The 15,131-nt window shown below is 35.3% G+C and overlaps 1 protein-coding gene across 1 annotated transcript in view; it reads left to right on the top strand.

Annotated features, from left to right (window-relative positions):
• DPY19L2 (dpy-19 like 2) overlaps positions 1 to 15,131 on the top strand; it is a 97,197-nt gene that overhangs the window by 62,334 nt on the left and 19,732 nt on the right. The window contains exons 14-16 of the mRNA XM_055314752.1: positions 591 to 692; positions 1,959 to 2,030; positions 4,968 to 5,014. Of these exons, the coding sequence (XP_055170727.1) occupies positions 591 to 692; positions 1,959 to 2,030; positions 4,968 to 5,014 (221 nt within the window). The remainder of the gene's footprint in view (positions 1 to 590; positions 693 to 1,958; positions 2,031 to 4,967; positions 5,015 to 15,131) is intronic.

Genomic DNA, 15,131 nt, shown 5'->3' with positions numbered 1-15,131 from the left:
TTTGGTTGGTGATGTTTACTTCAAAGGCCTTAGAAATCAAGTAATTAAATCAAAGTAGTGTGTGTAGTTGTTGTAATCCTTATGAATAGCTCCTGTATTTAGTGACTTGAATGTATATCTGAAAAATTCTACAAGCACCAAAAATTGTAATCAGTGTATGAGGCTTTGTGGAAATGACAACACATAGAAAATTTATTCATGATTTGCAATGTATGGTGAGAGGGGTTAATGTGAGATTGTTTCCTTCTTACTGAATGATGATTATAAAAATCTCTTGATTAACTGCATGATGGTTTCTACCCAGTGAGTGCTGATCTTAGCTTACTCTCTATATTATCTTCCCTGCTTATTTTTTCTGACCTCTTTTTGCTTTTCATTTCTTTTGATATTTCTCTTTGTTTTTCAGTTTTCTTCATAATTCAGTACATAATGTTTATAGTTTACTAAATCTTTTAAAATTTTTATTTGAGGGACATCTATGTACCTTGAATTATCTCCTCCATAGACTTTATTAATATTATACAAATCAATTATTATTGACCATAGTTCTTAGTGTAATTTAAATTTGTTTTACCTTATCTTCTTCCCAGATTCGGCTGAGTGACCTTATAGCAGCCAGAATCCTAAGGTATACAGATTTTGATACCTTAATTTACACCTGTGCTCCTGAATTTGACTTCATGGAAAAAGCGGTATGAATATTTCTTTGATTTTTTCCCTTCTCTACAGATATGATGGTTTTTTGCTCTTCAGTTTTCCTTTTAATCTGAAACTCAAAATTTTTGTTCAGAGGCACCATTTTTTAATATAACTTTTACTAGTCATACAGCATTCCTCAACTGTTTTTTATGTCTAAAATCAATAAACAATGGCCTCTAAAGGAGCTATTGATGATGATTAAATGATATAATCCAGGAACAATGCTTAATATACTATTTAATCCACAGTGAATTACTATTCTTACAGTTCTATTTTATTTTTTAAAAGATTTTTTTATTTATTCATTTTAGAGAGACAGTAGCCAGAGCATGAGCAGGGGGGAGGGTTAGAGTGAGAGGGAGAAACAGACTCCTGCTGAACGGGGTGCCCAACGCAGGGCTCTATCTTAGGACCCTGGGATCGTGACCAAAGGCAGATGCTTAATTGCCTGAGCCACCTGGTGCCCCATACAGTTCTAGTTCACTTAGAGGCAAAATAAATCCAAATTCTTGTTTTGGTTTTCAAAAGTTTAGCTTTATTTTACTCAAAAATCCAAATATTGTTAAAAATTTTAACTAGTTGCTGCCAAGAAAGGTATACTACTCCCTATACATTATTGTTATATCTATCCAACCAGTCATACATTCACTCAAAAACTATTATTACTACTATTTATCTGTGAGGTAGTTTATTGTAGGACTGACTACAAAGAGGAAAATGTCTCCGTTTCTGCCTTCAAAAAGTATTTAATTTAGTGACATGGTAAATCACTCCAACCACAATAATGGCTCATGAGGATTATTTAATTGCTGATGTTAGTTCAGTGCTTACTCATATTTACAGTAATTATTATGCAGACCGGCTTTCTTCTTTGTTTGTTCTAGTTTCACCAATGAAAATAACAGAACTTTGCAGCCCAGGAAATGATAATGTAGGGTCTGGGGATAGCTATGTAAACATAAAATTTAAGAATTAATATTATGTAAATAAAAGATAAAACCAAAAGAAAGGAAAAAATAATTGACATAGCTAATTTTTGCCTTAATAGTTTTTACTGTTAAAATCTTTGGTACATTTGTCTAACTTTATAATTTTCATCTTTGCATTAGAAGGTGAAGATTGATAAATATATATAATGTTAATGACAAAAACATTTTTACCTTTAAGAAATTTTATTGTAATACTCAATTTGACAGATTTTTGTTCATTTAATGTAACATTTAATAAATGACTATTTTAAATACTTTCCTTTGTTTCAGACTCCCTTGAGATACACAAAGACATTATTGCTTCCGGTTGTTATGATGATTACTTATTTTATCTTTAAAAAGGTATTTAAAAAAATTTTATAGTTTGCTTTTGGATTCAAGATAAGGACTATAATGGATTAATTCTGATAGCTCGGAATTCCATTTTATTTTTAGGATGAACTCACACCCCCCTTAAAAAATTCTTATTTAGATCTTTCTTTATTTAATATGGGTTTTTTAGAAAGCCTCATTAGAGAGGACGTTCTTATTCTTTTAAAAGAAATTTATCAGTTATCCACTATGTACCATGAACTACATTCACATTTTCAGTCCTCTGGGGCAAATAAAACAGGCCTGCTCATGTCTTGGCACTTATGGTCTCAGTGGGTATGGGGGGCATTAAACAAATAATCACACAAATGATTAAAGAATTAAAATTATAAATGCTGTGAAAAGAAAATAACAGTTTGGTATCTTCTAAATATAAAGCACATTCAAGGAAGTCGATCCATTTTAAGACACGCACAGGAGAAATTTGTATAGCCACCCTTTAAAACATTGTGTTCTATGTGTTTGCTATTTTCCCAACAAAAGAAAACATTATTATGATAGAAGGAATAATGTTCTAAAATAGCTCTGGTAGATTTTCTTGATCTGGAGTGGTTTATCTGAAAGTCTGGCTAAAAATGCCAGGTCTTAGTTTTTAGCATTTTTGTACCATCTTGATATTGTTTACAAGTTGTCTTAAGTCAGTATGTATTTATGTCATACCTTTAAGTAGATAACAATAACATTTTTCTATTATACCAGGTGTGATCCTGTTGAAACTAGTTTTCTGTATTTAAAGTCAAGTTGCATATCTTCTCTGTATAGTTAGTTCCAGCTCCCACATTTCTCATTCCTCTGTTTTCATGTAAAATGTGAATAATTTATGAGTGAAAAAAGGCATCTGTCTCTGTATCTCTGTGGTTTCTCCCTTGATCCAGTTCCCTAGGGACCACTTGGAAAGAGGACAGAAGTAATAAGAAATGGGTAAACTACACAGTGTCCCCTTGGCTCTCTACCTAGTTCTCCATTAGACTGTTTCTATTCCATCATGGCAAATGGTGCTATTCTGCAAGGCTCTCTTAGAGGGGCTAATGCAGGAATTAACTATTCAGTGGAGAGAGAGCTAATATGGGAGAAGATGATAGCTAGGTCTACTATTACTATATTTTTAAATTAAGGTCCACAACTCATAAACATGGTACTAACCCCCAAACACACCACAGGTCAAACCATCCATATGCATTAACGGACATATCTGTGCATGCTCATGTATGTGTTACACCTGCGTCCCCACCCCTGCAGCCATTAAAGCTTCTGTCTCCATGTAAACCTTTCCTCTTTCTTTGTCCCATTGTGGCTTATTTTTTACCTCAAAGATACTTCTAATGTTCATTTACTTTTTCACTTCTGTGAAATTATTGGAAGAAAGAAGGAAAGCAAATATAATATGGTACTTTTCTGTGATACTACTGAATCTTAAACCTCCTGTAAGTGCATATATTCTATTAACTAAGCCCCTAAATAGGCTTTTCGCTTGCCTGGGTGACTAGAACCTCATTTGTGTCACTTGAAAGATTCATCCATAAGAAATGCTTTTGAACGAATCTGAGAAGTTAAAAATTCTTTTTTTTTTAAAGATTGTTTCAAACTTCAGTTTATTTATTTATTTATTTATTTATTTATTTATTTATTTATTTATTCATTCATTCATGAGAGACACAGAGAGGCAGAGACACAGGCAGAGGGAGAAGCAGGCTCTATACAGTGAGCCCGATGTGGGACTCGATCCCGGAACTCCAGGATCAGGCCTTGAGCCCAAGGCAGATGCTCAATCGCTGAGCCCCCCAGGGAGCCGGAGAAGTCAAAAAATCTAAAATTAGATTTCATTTTAAATTAGAGTTCAGATTTCACTATGTATTTTTTCATCATTTATCTCTAAGTTAGAAACCACGTATTATTCACAGTGTAAGACTAAATTCCCCATAAATTTTGTATTGCACCGTTTAAGTTGCATAGGATTGCAGCTGAAAACTCTTTGGCCCAGTTAAGCCCCCACATTCCCCTTCACTCCTCCCTGTCTCCCTCCCTCACCATCTTGTTGTACATTGTGCTAAGCGTTCTTTGGTCTTCTGTAGGGGTTATTAAGGGCCGAGGTAGATCAGGGAAGTAGATATGCCACAGCTAATTTTATAATAATCAGAAGTTTCAGTGAAGTAGGACTCTAACTGCGGGGTGGGAATTGGGTTGGGGGTTGGGGGAAAGGGTGAGTTGGGGCGGGGGAGAGAGAGATTCCTACTTTTCTTGGAAAGTTAAGATAAAATAGTCTCTGAAAGTACATGGAAGAAGCTGCGTCCTTTGTGTAAACCAGTTCCCCACTTTCAGCCCACATCCCTCCCGGTAAAATATAAGCTTAAACTCTAATAAGGAGTTGTTCACATCTAAGAGCTTAGAACTTTAGAGTTTATTTTATTTTTTCATGATTTATTTTTTTAAATAATAAATTTATTTTTTATTGGTGTTCAATTTGCCAACATACAGAATGACACCCAGTGCTCATCCCGTCAAGTGCCCCCCTCACCGTCACCGATTCACCCCCACCCCCCGCCCTCCTCCCCTTCCACCACCCCCAGTTCGTTTCCCAGAGAGAACTTTAGTTTAAATGGACCTTAAAGATTTACCTCAACACTCTTTTCTTCCTTTCTTCCTTTTTTCTCTTTTCTTTTCTTTCTTTCTCTCTTTCTTTCTTAAAAGAGGAATTTAGAACTTTAAGGAAATATTAACCTGAGGTAGAGATGGGATTAAAGTGTTCCTGAGAAATAAATAAAATCTTTAACACAAAATAAAGTGTTCCTGAGGACTCACTTTAGCAATAAAAACACTTCTTTCTCATGGGGGTGTTTATGTTTATGAATCAGATTGTTTTAAATGTCATATAATTCCTTAGAAAACCTTAATTTACTCTATTCACAGACTTACCGTGATATTTTATGTGTCTTATCTGCAAACACTTATCAAAGGTAATTATATCATAATTATTTAAAATCATAGTATATTCAGTTAATAAACTACTATAATATCAAATGGTGTAATTGATTTAAAATCCAACATTCAGTTATCAGTAGCTACTGTAATATCAAATGAATGTATATTAAACCAACATTTTGATTAAGGAGACATAAACCAATCTTAGATGTTCTCTTTAAAAAAAAAAGACTGAATATGTTATTCTTAGACATCTCTTTTATGTGTTTGGACTTGTTTTAGAGATACTTCTATGTGAATTAACTCAAAGTTTAAATCAATTAGGTTTGATTTTGATATATGACTGAATTTAAAATCCATAAACAGAAGTAAGCTAAAGTTTTGTTTTGGCAGTTCTTTTTTTTTTTTAACTTCCAAAGAAAACATCATTATTTATTTTTCTGCATTTTCATAAAATATTTTTTCTGCATTTATTGTTGAAACCGTTTACTGTATCACATTTTTTGGTGACTAACTTCACTGGCATAAATATATGTTAGAAAAAATGTAACTTGAATCATACATTGCTACGGGACATGAGAAGTAGATTGTGAAGAAAACTTCTTTATGAGGAAAATCATCAATTACATTTTATACTTGTAGACATATGATTAAGTTTGATGTATTTAATGAAATTTATATTTTCAGACAGTTTCAGATTTGTGGAATAATTGTAATGATAGTACAGAGAGTTTCAATGAGTCCTGTGCCCCATGCTTATATTTTCAGTAAACAATTTCATATGTTGTTAGAAGGGCTTAATAGAACTTTATGGTTGAAATGGTTAAATCCTATTTGTTGAAATCCAAATCAAGGAGCTTAATAGACCCACTCTACTTTGTTTGGGTCAGGTGGAGCTCAGGGGAATTATGCCTTAACATTGTGAAAAAGCATTTTTAGAGCACTGAGAAGTATTCACATAAGAAATGCATGAAGGCACCTGGGATATTTAATTGGATAATAGAAGATTGAGAAGTATGTGGCAGCTGTCTTCAAATATTTGGGAGGGTGCAGTGAAGAAGAAGACCACCTTAAGGGAACCAAAGGGTGGAAGATATGTAGCTCAGAATAAGGAGATGATTACATTCCTGAAAGTGACAGTCTTGTGTGTATGTGTGCACACGTGTGTATGGGCAGAGGAGTTTTTTAAATTACAAAAATAATACATGCATATAATAATACCTACAGATGAAATAATATTTCAAAATTTCAAGAAATGAGGGAGTATTACTCTCCCTTAGATCTACTCCTCATTGGTGCTGATTGCAAATGTTCTTGTATGTATCATTCTAGAAAACCCCAAACCACAATATTTTTATAAAATAGAAAAAGTATTATTATTATTATTATGTAACTTTTTATTTTTATTTTACAGTGTATCTTGGGTGCCTAATACTTTGTAGTGGTCTCTACATTTTGTTGTTAATCATCATGAGTGACTACCAAGTATTTAACTATGCCCACATCAATGGGCGTTAAGATTATATTTATCTTTTTGTCATAACAACCAGTGCTAAGAGTAATGAACATTTCTGTACATATTTCTTTGCAGACTGTTTTAATATTTAGAATATTTGAAATGGGACTGCTGGGTCATCTGTATGAATATAATTTGATAAAAACTGAGAACTTATGATGAGAGTGTCCATTTCCTTGCATCTCCATGAATACCAGTATTATCAAACTTGTAACATTTTCTGACAGATTTTTTTTAAAAAGGAACTCATTTTATCAGTCTTCACCAGTGATGTTTTACATTTTCCAAATGTTTGTGGCATATTTATTTTTCTTGACCATTTGAAAATTGATGTGTAGGATATTTTATATTGTAGACAGTAAACATTTGTCTGTCACATGTATGTAACATTTCTTCCAGGATGTCATAGTTTATTAATGGTTTTTACTTTATTAAAGTTTTAAAATTCATAACTGTACATTTTCTGTGTTAATTTGTTGCTTAGAAACACCCACATCAAAATCATTAAAATATTTCCACATATTTTCTTTCATAATTTTAATTTTTGCCAAATAAGTAAATATATATTTAAAGCATACAACACAATTTGATGTATATATGCATTATGAAATGATTACCACCATCAGGTTAACACATTTAACACATCCATTCTCTCACATACTTTTGTATGTGTTAAAACACTTAAGATTCACACTCTTAGCAAACTTTAAGTATTCAATATGGTATTATTAACTATAATCACAATGTTTTTCATGTTTCTCAGAACTTCTTCATCTTTTAATGAAAAGTTTATACACTTTGATGAACATCACCCCTGCTAGCCCCCACTACACAGCCCCAGCAACCACCATTCTACTATGTTTCTGAGTCTGACATTGTTTTCTTTTTTAGATTCCACATATAAATGATACTATAAAGTATTTGTCTCTCTTTGGCCTATTTCACATAGCATAATGCCTCCAGGTTCCTCCATGTTGTCACAAATGGCAGGGTTTCCTTCTTTTTTTATGACTGAATAATACTCCATTGCTAATAGTATAACACATTTTTTATCCATTTGTCCATCAACAGACACTTATGTTGTTTCTATATCTTGGCTATTGTGAATATCCAGTTCCCCAACCATGATTTATTGAAAGCATTATCCTTTCCCCATTGTGTGTCGGTGCCCCTATCAAAGAAAAATCGAGCATATATGCATGGGTTTATTGTTAGCCTCCCTATTCTGTTCCATCGGTCCATGTGTCCACTTTTATTCCTGTACCATACTGTTTTGATTACTATAGCTTTGTGATATAGTTTATTTTTTAAAGATTTTATTTATTTATTCATGACAGACACACACAGAGAGAGAGAGAGAGAGAGGCAGAGACACTTGCAGTGGGAGAAGCAGGCTCCACACAGGGAGCCTGACGTGGGACTCGACCCCGGGTCTCGAGGATCACACCCTGGGCTGAAGGCGGTGCTAAACCGCTGGGCCACCGGGGCTGCCCATGTGATATAGTTTAAAATGAGGAAGTATACCAAGATTATCTTGTAAATTCAGGATTGTTTTGTGGTTCTGTATGAATTTTAGGATTGTTCTTTTTCTATCTGTGAAAAATGTCATTGGAATTTTTTTTTAAGATTTTATTCACTCATGAGAGACAGAGAGAGAGAAAGAGAGAGAGGAGAGAGAGAGGGAGAGAGAGAGGCAGAGACACAGGCAGAGGGAGAAGCAGGCTCCAAGTCCCACCCATGTGGGACTCAATCCCTGGTCTCCAGGATCACGCCCTGGGCAGAAGGCCACGCTAAACTGCTGGGCTACCCAGGCTGCCCTGTCATTGGAATTTTGATAGGGATTGCATTGCATCTGTAGATTGCTTTGGGTGGTATGGATATTTTAACATTAATTCTTCCAAACCAAGAGCATAGAATATCTTTCTATTTTTTTGTGTTGTCTTCAGCTTCTTTCATCAGCATCTTACAGCTTTCAGTGTAGAGATCTATCTTCTCCGTGGTGAAATGTATTCCTAAGTGCTTTCTTGTTTTTGATTCTATTATAAATGAGATTGTTTTAGAAATTAACTGTTCAGATAGTTCATTGTGATTGTGTAGAAATGCAACTGATTTTTGTTGATTTCGTATTCCACAATTTTACTGAATTTATTGATTAGTTTTAACATTTTTTTGGTGGAATCTTTAGGGTTTTCTGCATATAAGATCATGTCATCTGCAAGCATAGATAATTTTACTTCTCTCTTTGTTTCTTTTATTTCTTTTTCTTGCCTAATCGCCTTGATTGGGACTTCCAGTACATTGCTGGAGAGAAATAGTAGGAGTGGGCATCCTTGTCTTGTTCCTGATCTTGAAGAAAAAACTTTGAGATTTTCCAACATTCACTATGAGTTTAGCTGTGGGCTTGTCATATTATATGCTTTTGTTATGTTGAGGTACCTTCCCTTTGTAACTAATCTGTTGAGAGTTCTTATCATGGAGGGTTTTTAATTTTGTCAGAAGTTTTTTTCTGTATATACTGAGATGATCATTATGGTTTTTATCCTTTATTCATTTTTTTAAAAAATATTTTATTTATTCATAAGTGAGGCAGAAACATAGGCAGAGGGAGAAGCAGGCTCCCTGCGGGGAGCCCATTTTAGGACTCAATCCCAGGACCCAGGATCATGACGTGAGTTCAACCACTGAGCCACCCAGGCATCCCTATCCTTCATTCTTTTAATGTAGTATATCACATTTATTGATTTGTATATATTAAATTATCCTAGCATTGCAAAGATAAAAATCCCACCTGCTCTTGGTGCATGATCCTTTTAATTTGATGCTGAATTTGGTTTCTAGTATATGTTGATGCTTTTTGCCTCTATGTTTATCAGGGATATTGGACTATAATCTTCTTTTATCATCCTCGTCTAGCTTCAGTATGAGGGTGATGCTAGCCTTGTAAAATGAGCCTGAACATTCTTTCCTCTTAAATCTGTTGGAAGAATTTGAGAAGGATTAGCATTAATCCTTGTTTAAATGTTTGGTAGAATTCTCTAGTGAAGCTATCTGGTCCTCCATTTTTGTTGTTGTTGAGAGATTTTTGATTCAATCCCCTTACTAGGTTTGTGAGGTTTTTTAAAATAAGATTTTATTTATTTTTGAGGGACAGAGTGAGTGGGGGGGGGGCTGAAGGAGGGGAACAGAGTAGAGTGACAAGCAGACTTTGTGCTGAGCATGAAGCCTGATGGGCTCAATTCCATGCATGTGAGATCATGACCTGAGCCAAAATCAAGAGTTGGATGCTTAAATGACTGAGCCACCTAGGTGCCTTTCTTTACTAGTTTTAAACCTATTCAGATTTTTAAAAAGATTTTGTTTATTTATTCATGAGAGACAGAGAGAGGCAGAGACACAGAGGGAGAAGCAGGCTCCTCATAGGGAGCCCGATGTGGGACTTGATCCCAGGACTGGGATCAAACCCTGAGCCAAAGGTGTACACTCAAGCCAGGTGTCCCCTATTCAGATTTTCTATTTCTTTGTGATTCAGTCTGGAAAGGTTGTGTGTCTAGGAATATGTCCTTTCTTTGGGGTATCCAATTTGTTGATGTATAATTATTCATAGTAGTCTCTTATGACCCTTTGTATTTTTGTGGTATCAGTTTTAATGTTCCCTCTTTCATTTATGATTTTATTTATTTAAATCTTTTTTTCTTAGTCTAACTAAAGGTTTGTCAATTTTGCTTATCTTTTCAAAACACCAGCTCTTAGTTTCATTGATGTTTTCTATTTTTTTTTTGTCTCTATTTTATATTTCTTATGATCCTTGTTCTTTCTATCCTTTTGCTAATATTGGGCTTAGTTTGTTCTTCCAGTTCCTTAAGTATATAGTTGTTTATTTTTCTTAATGTAGGGATTTATCATATAAACTTCCACTTAGAACTGCCTTTGCTGCATCCCGTAAGTTTTGGTATGTTGTGTTTTTATATTCATTTGTTTCAAGATATTTTTATTTCCTTTTGATTTTTTCTTTGGCCCATCAATTATTCAAGATTTGATTGTCTTACTTCCATGTATTTGTGAATTTTCTCTTTCCTACTATTATCAATTTCTAATGTCATACTAGGGACGCCTGAGTGGCTCAGCGGTTAAGCGTCTGCCTTTGGCTGTCTTCGCCTCCCTGCATGGAACCTGCTTCTCCTCCCTCTACCTATGTCTCTGCCTCTCTATATCTCTCTCATGAATAAATAAATAAAATCTTTAAAAAAACATAATTTAATGTCATGCTATTGTGGTCAAAAAAGATACTTGATAATGATTTCAGTCTTCTTAAATTTGTTGAATTGTTTTGTGACCTAACATAGGATCTATCCTAGAAAATGTTCTGTATACATTTGAGGAGACTGTGTATTCTCCTACTGTTGGAGAGAAGCTCTGTAAATATATTTGTTAGGTCCATTTGGTCTAAAGTGTAGTTCAAGTCCAATATTATCTTACTGATTTTCTATCTGGATGATCCATCCATTGTTGGAATTGGGCATTGAAGTCCCCTACTATTTCGTATTGCTTTCTATTTCTCCTCTCTGATCTATTAATATTTGCTTAATTTATTTAGGTGTTTCAGTGTTGGGTACATATACATTTACAGTTGTTCTATCTTGTTGATGAACTGACCCCTTTATCATTATATAATGACCTTCATTGTCTCCTTTTACAGTTTTCTTTCTTTTTGTTTTAAAGATTTTATTTATTCATGAGAGACACAGAGACAGAGACAGAGACAGAGACACAGGCTCCATGTAGGGAGCCTGATGTAGGACTTGATCCTGGGACCCTAGGATCACACCCTGGGCCAAAGGCAGGCGCTAAACCACTGAGCCACCCAGAGATCCCTACAGTGTTCAACTTAGTCTGTTTCACCCAAAATATAGAGATCTAGATTTAGATCTATATCATATATTGGTGTATGTGTATGTGTGTGTGTGTGTGTGATATATATATGTATGTATGTGTATATATATGACATATGTGATATATGTGATATATAGAGCTACCCCTGCTTTCTTTTTGTTTCCATTTGAATGGAATATCTTTTTACAGCCCTTCACTTTTACTTTAATGTGTCCTTAAAGCTAAAATGAGTTTCTTGTAGGCAGCATATAATTGTCTTGGTTTTTTTTTATTCATTTAGTCATTCTCTGTCTTTTGGTTGGAGAATTAAATCAATTTATATTTCAGATATTTATTGATAGATAAGGATTTGTTTTGCCACCTAGTTGTTTGCTGTTTCATAGCTTCTTCCTTCCTTTCATGCTGTCTTCCTTTCCTATAGTGATATGCTTTGTTTCCTTTCTCTTAATCTTTTGTGTATTTACTGTAGTTTTTTGCTTTGTGGTTCTGTTAGGCTTGCATAATACAACTTATAGTTACAGCAATCTATTTTAAGTGGATGAAAGCTTAACTTCAAACACATATGAAAATACCGCCTTTTCACTTTCTCCTTCCCTTGCTATGCTTTTGATGTCACAGTTTAGATCTTTTATATTGCTATCCATTTAAAAAATATTGTGGCTACACTTATTTTTAAATACTTTTGGGTTTTTTTTTTACCTTTTTGTTATAGTTCAGTGATTTACATACCACTCTTATGACATTAGAGTATTCCTAATTTGACTGTATAGGTAACTTTATGGTGAGTTTTATACTTTCGTATGTATTTAGGTTACTGATTAACATCCTTTCATTTTAGCATAACTAACTCCCTTTAGCATTTCTTGTAAGGCAGGTCTAGTGGTAATGAATTCCCTCAGGTTTTGTTTGAGAAAGTTATCTTTTACTTCATTTGAAGGACAGCTTTGCTGGGCGAATTATTCTTAATTGGCAGATTTTTAAAATTTGAGCATTTTGAATATATCATCCCATCCTCTCTTTATTTTTTTTAAGATTTTATTTATTCATAAGAGACACAGAGAGAGAGGCAGAGACACAGGCAGAGGGAGAAGCAGGCTCCCCACAGGGAGCCCAATATGGGACTTGATCCCGGGTCCCCAGGATCAGACCCTGAGCCAAAGGCAGATGCTCAACCACGGAGCCTACCCAGGTGCCCCCATCCCATCCTCTCTTGACCTGCAAGGTTTCTGCTGATAAATCTTCTAATAGCCTTATGGGGGTTCACTTATATGAGATAATTTGCTATTTTGGCAGTTCATTCGTCTTTGGTTTTGACACTTCCATTACAATGTGTCCAGTGAATTTGGGGGGATTAAATTTGTATTGGGATCTATGAGCCTCATGTACTTGGATACTCATATCTGTCTCAAGATTTGGCAAGTTTTCAGCTGATCTTTAAAGAAGATTTCTGCCCTTTTCCCCTCTCTTCTCCTCCTTCGACTGCCATGATATAAATATTATTTTTCCTGATGGTGTTCCATAATTCACATAAGCTTTCTTTACTTGTTTTCATTCTTTTTTTCCTTTTCTCACTGTATAATTTCAAATTATCAGTCTTCAAGTTCCCAGATTCTTTCATCTGCTTAACCAGGTCTGTTGTTGATCTGTATATTGTATTTTTCATTCCATTCATTGTATTCTTTACCTCTAGAATTTGCTTCTTTTTTATAACTTCTAGCTCACTGTTAAACTTGTTTTGTTCATGGATTATTTTTCTGATTTTATTGTGTTGTCTACATTCTCTGTAGTTCACTGATCTTTCTTAAAACAATTATTTTGGATTCTTTGGCAATTCACAGATCTCCATTTCTGTGGGGCCAGTTACTGGAAACTGTTGTGTAATGCTACCTTGATTTTTTCATGTTTCTTATAAATCTTCATTGATATCTTCACATTTGATGGAATAATCACCTCTTTCAGACTTTAGAGACTTAGCATCCATGAAGATTGCAGGGGCCTCAATAACCAAGGCTATGGATGGCTGTAACAGTGGTCATCTGTTGGAATCCACAGTGGTGAAGCTGCAGGGGATCACTTGATTCATGTCATGGTCAAGGGGATCCTCCTTGGCATTGGGTTCATCTTGTGGATGCCCTTGTGGTGATGCTGGTGACCCTCGTGTTTGATACATGGGTACCCGTGGAACAGCTATGGGGATTGGAACTCATGTGCTTGCAGAGCAGTGGCAGCTCTGGGGTCCAGCAGCTCTGGCTAGCACACAATAGCAGTGGATCTGGTTCCTGAGAAATGAGAATACATGGAGCAGCCACAGATTCAGGGACTGTAGCCCAGATACTTATGGAGCAGCAGTGGCTTCAGAGTGGGGCACTGTCTAGCCCGCAGTGGTGACAGTTTGTAGGACGTGGGTGTGCATCACGTGGCCACCAAACTGGAGACTTGAGTGCAGGTATTCATAAAGCAACAGTGGGTTTGGGTCTGGCTAGCCTGCAGCAGCACTGGTTTCACACCTAAGGCGTCCACCAAGGTCTGAAATGCTGGTATACACAGAGCAGCCACATCCCTTATGTGACATGCACAGGGCTTATGCATGGGGTTGTCAGGGGCCTGGCAGCCCTGGTTCCAGAGTGGTGCAACAGCAGCTCCTCCTGGGGAGTAGTGCCACAGTAGTGCCAAGGGTTTCTGGATGCTTTCTCATTTGAAAAGTACCTTTACTTTGCCCTCACATTAAGTTGTTAGTTTGGTTAATAGATATTTCTGAGATTTTTTTTTCAGCATTTTTTAGATAAGTACTGTTTTCTTGCATTGAGCATTATAGATGAGAAATTTTATATCAAGTTTTGCTCTCTGGAAATTTATGGAGTTTTGAGATATTCATGTATATATGTATGCATGAATGTGTGTATTTTATATATTTATTAATTCATGGGACATTTTAATCTGAACATTCACATCTTCCTTTACCTCAGAGAATTATTGGTTCTCTTAATCTTTTGCTTTAGCCTCTCTTTTTTTGAGCATCTATTATTGCTCTTTATCAGTTTATCTATTTCAGTTTTATGTTTGCAGATCTGGTTGTATATTCACATTTTAAATTAGCTACTAGATTTGTTTGCATCAGCAATTATTGTAAGAGCATGTCCTCCTTTGCACACAGCAGCTCACTGTAGGATTCTGTTGTGACCAGCAGATTTTAGGACAGGTGGGAAGCCCTCCGTCCCCCTTCCTTCCTCCACTGCACAAATCAGGGCCAAGCTGCAATGGAGGCAGAGTAATTTGGTGATCTCTCTGCTTTCCTGACAGGCCTTCCCCTCACCACCTTTAAAAAAAAATACTCTGGATCGGTATGTGCCCTCGAATTTCCTTACTTCTTAGTATCTTACTTGAACTGTGTTACTTTTCTCTCCAACTCCAAAATCCATTAGAAGAAGGGGTCTGTATATAAAACTGAAGTCTTCAATCTTCTTGATGGAATAATGAAATAGGCAGTCCGTACCTCTTGTATATCTAACACACAGTCTAAAAGGAAAAGAACAACATCTGCACTATTTGTGCTGTGTTTACTGCACTGCGCCTAGAGCTCAGTAGGATTTTTAGACATAAACTTTTGTAGAACTAAAAATATTTATAGGTTTTATCCAGTAACTTTTCCTCTAGAAATTTATCTAGAAACACTAAAGAAACACTGAAGGATGCTCAGAGTTTTATGTACAAGGATAGTCATGGTACTTATAGTTGTAAAAAATGAA

Source organism: Nyctereutes procyonoides, unplaced genomic scaffold (genome assembly GCF_905146905.1).
Source record: "Nyctereutes procyonoides isolate TBG_1078 unplaced genomic scaffold, NYPRO_anot_genome, whole genome shotgun sequence".
Lineage (NCBI taxonomy): Eukaryota > Metazoa > Chordata > Mammalia > Carnivora > Canidae > Nyctereutes > Nyctereutes procyonoides.
This window is presented reverse-complemented; position numbering and strand designations above follow the sequence as displayed.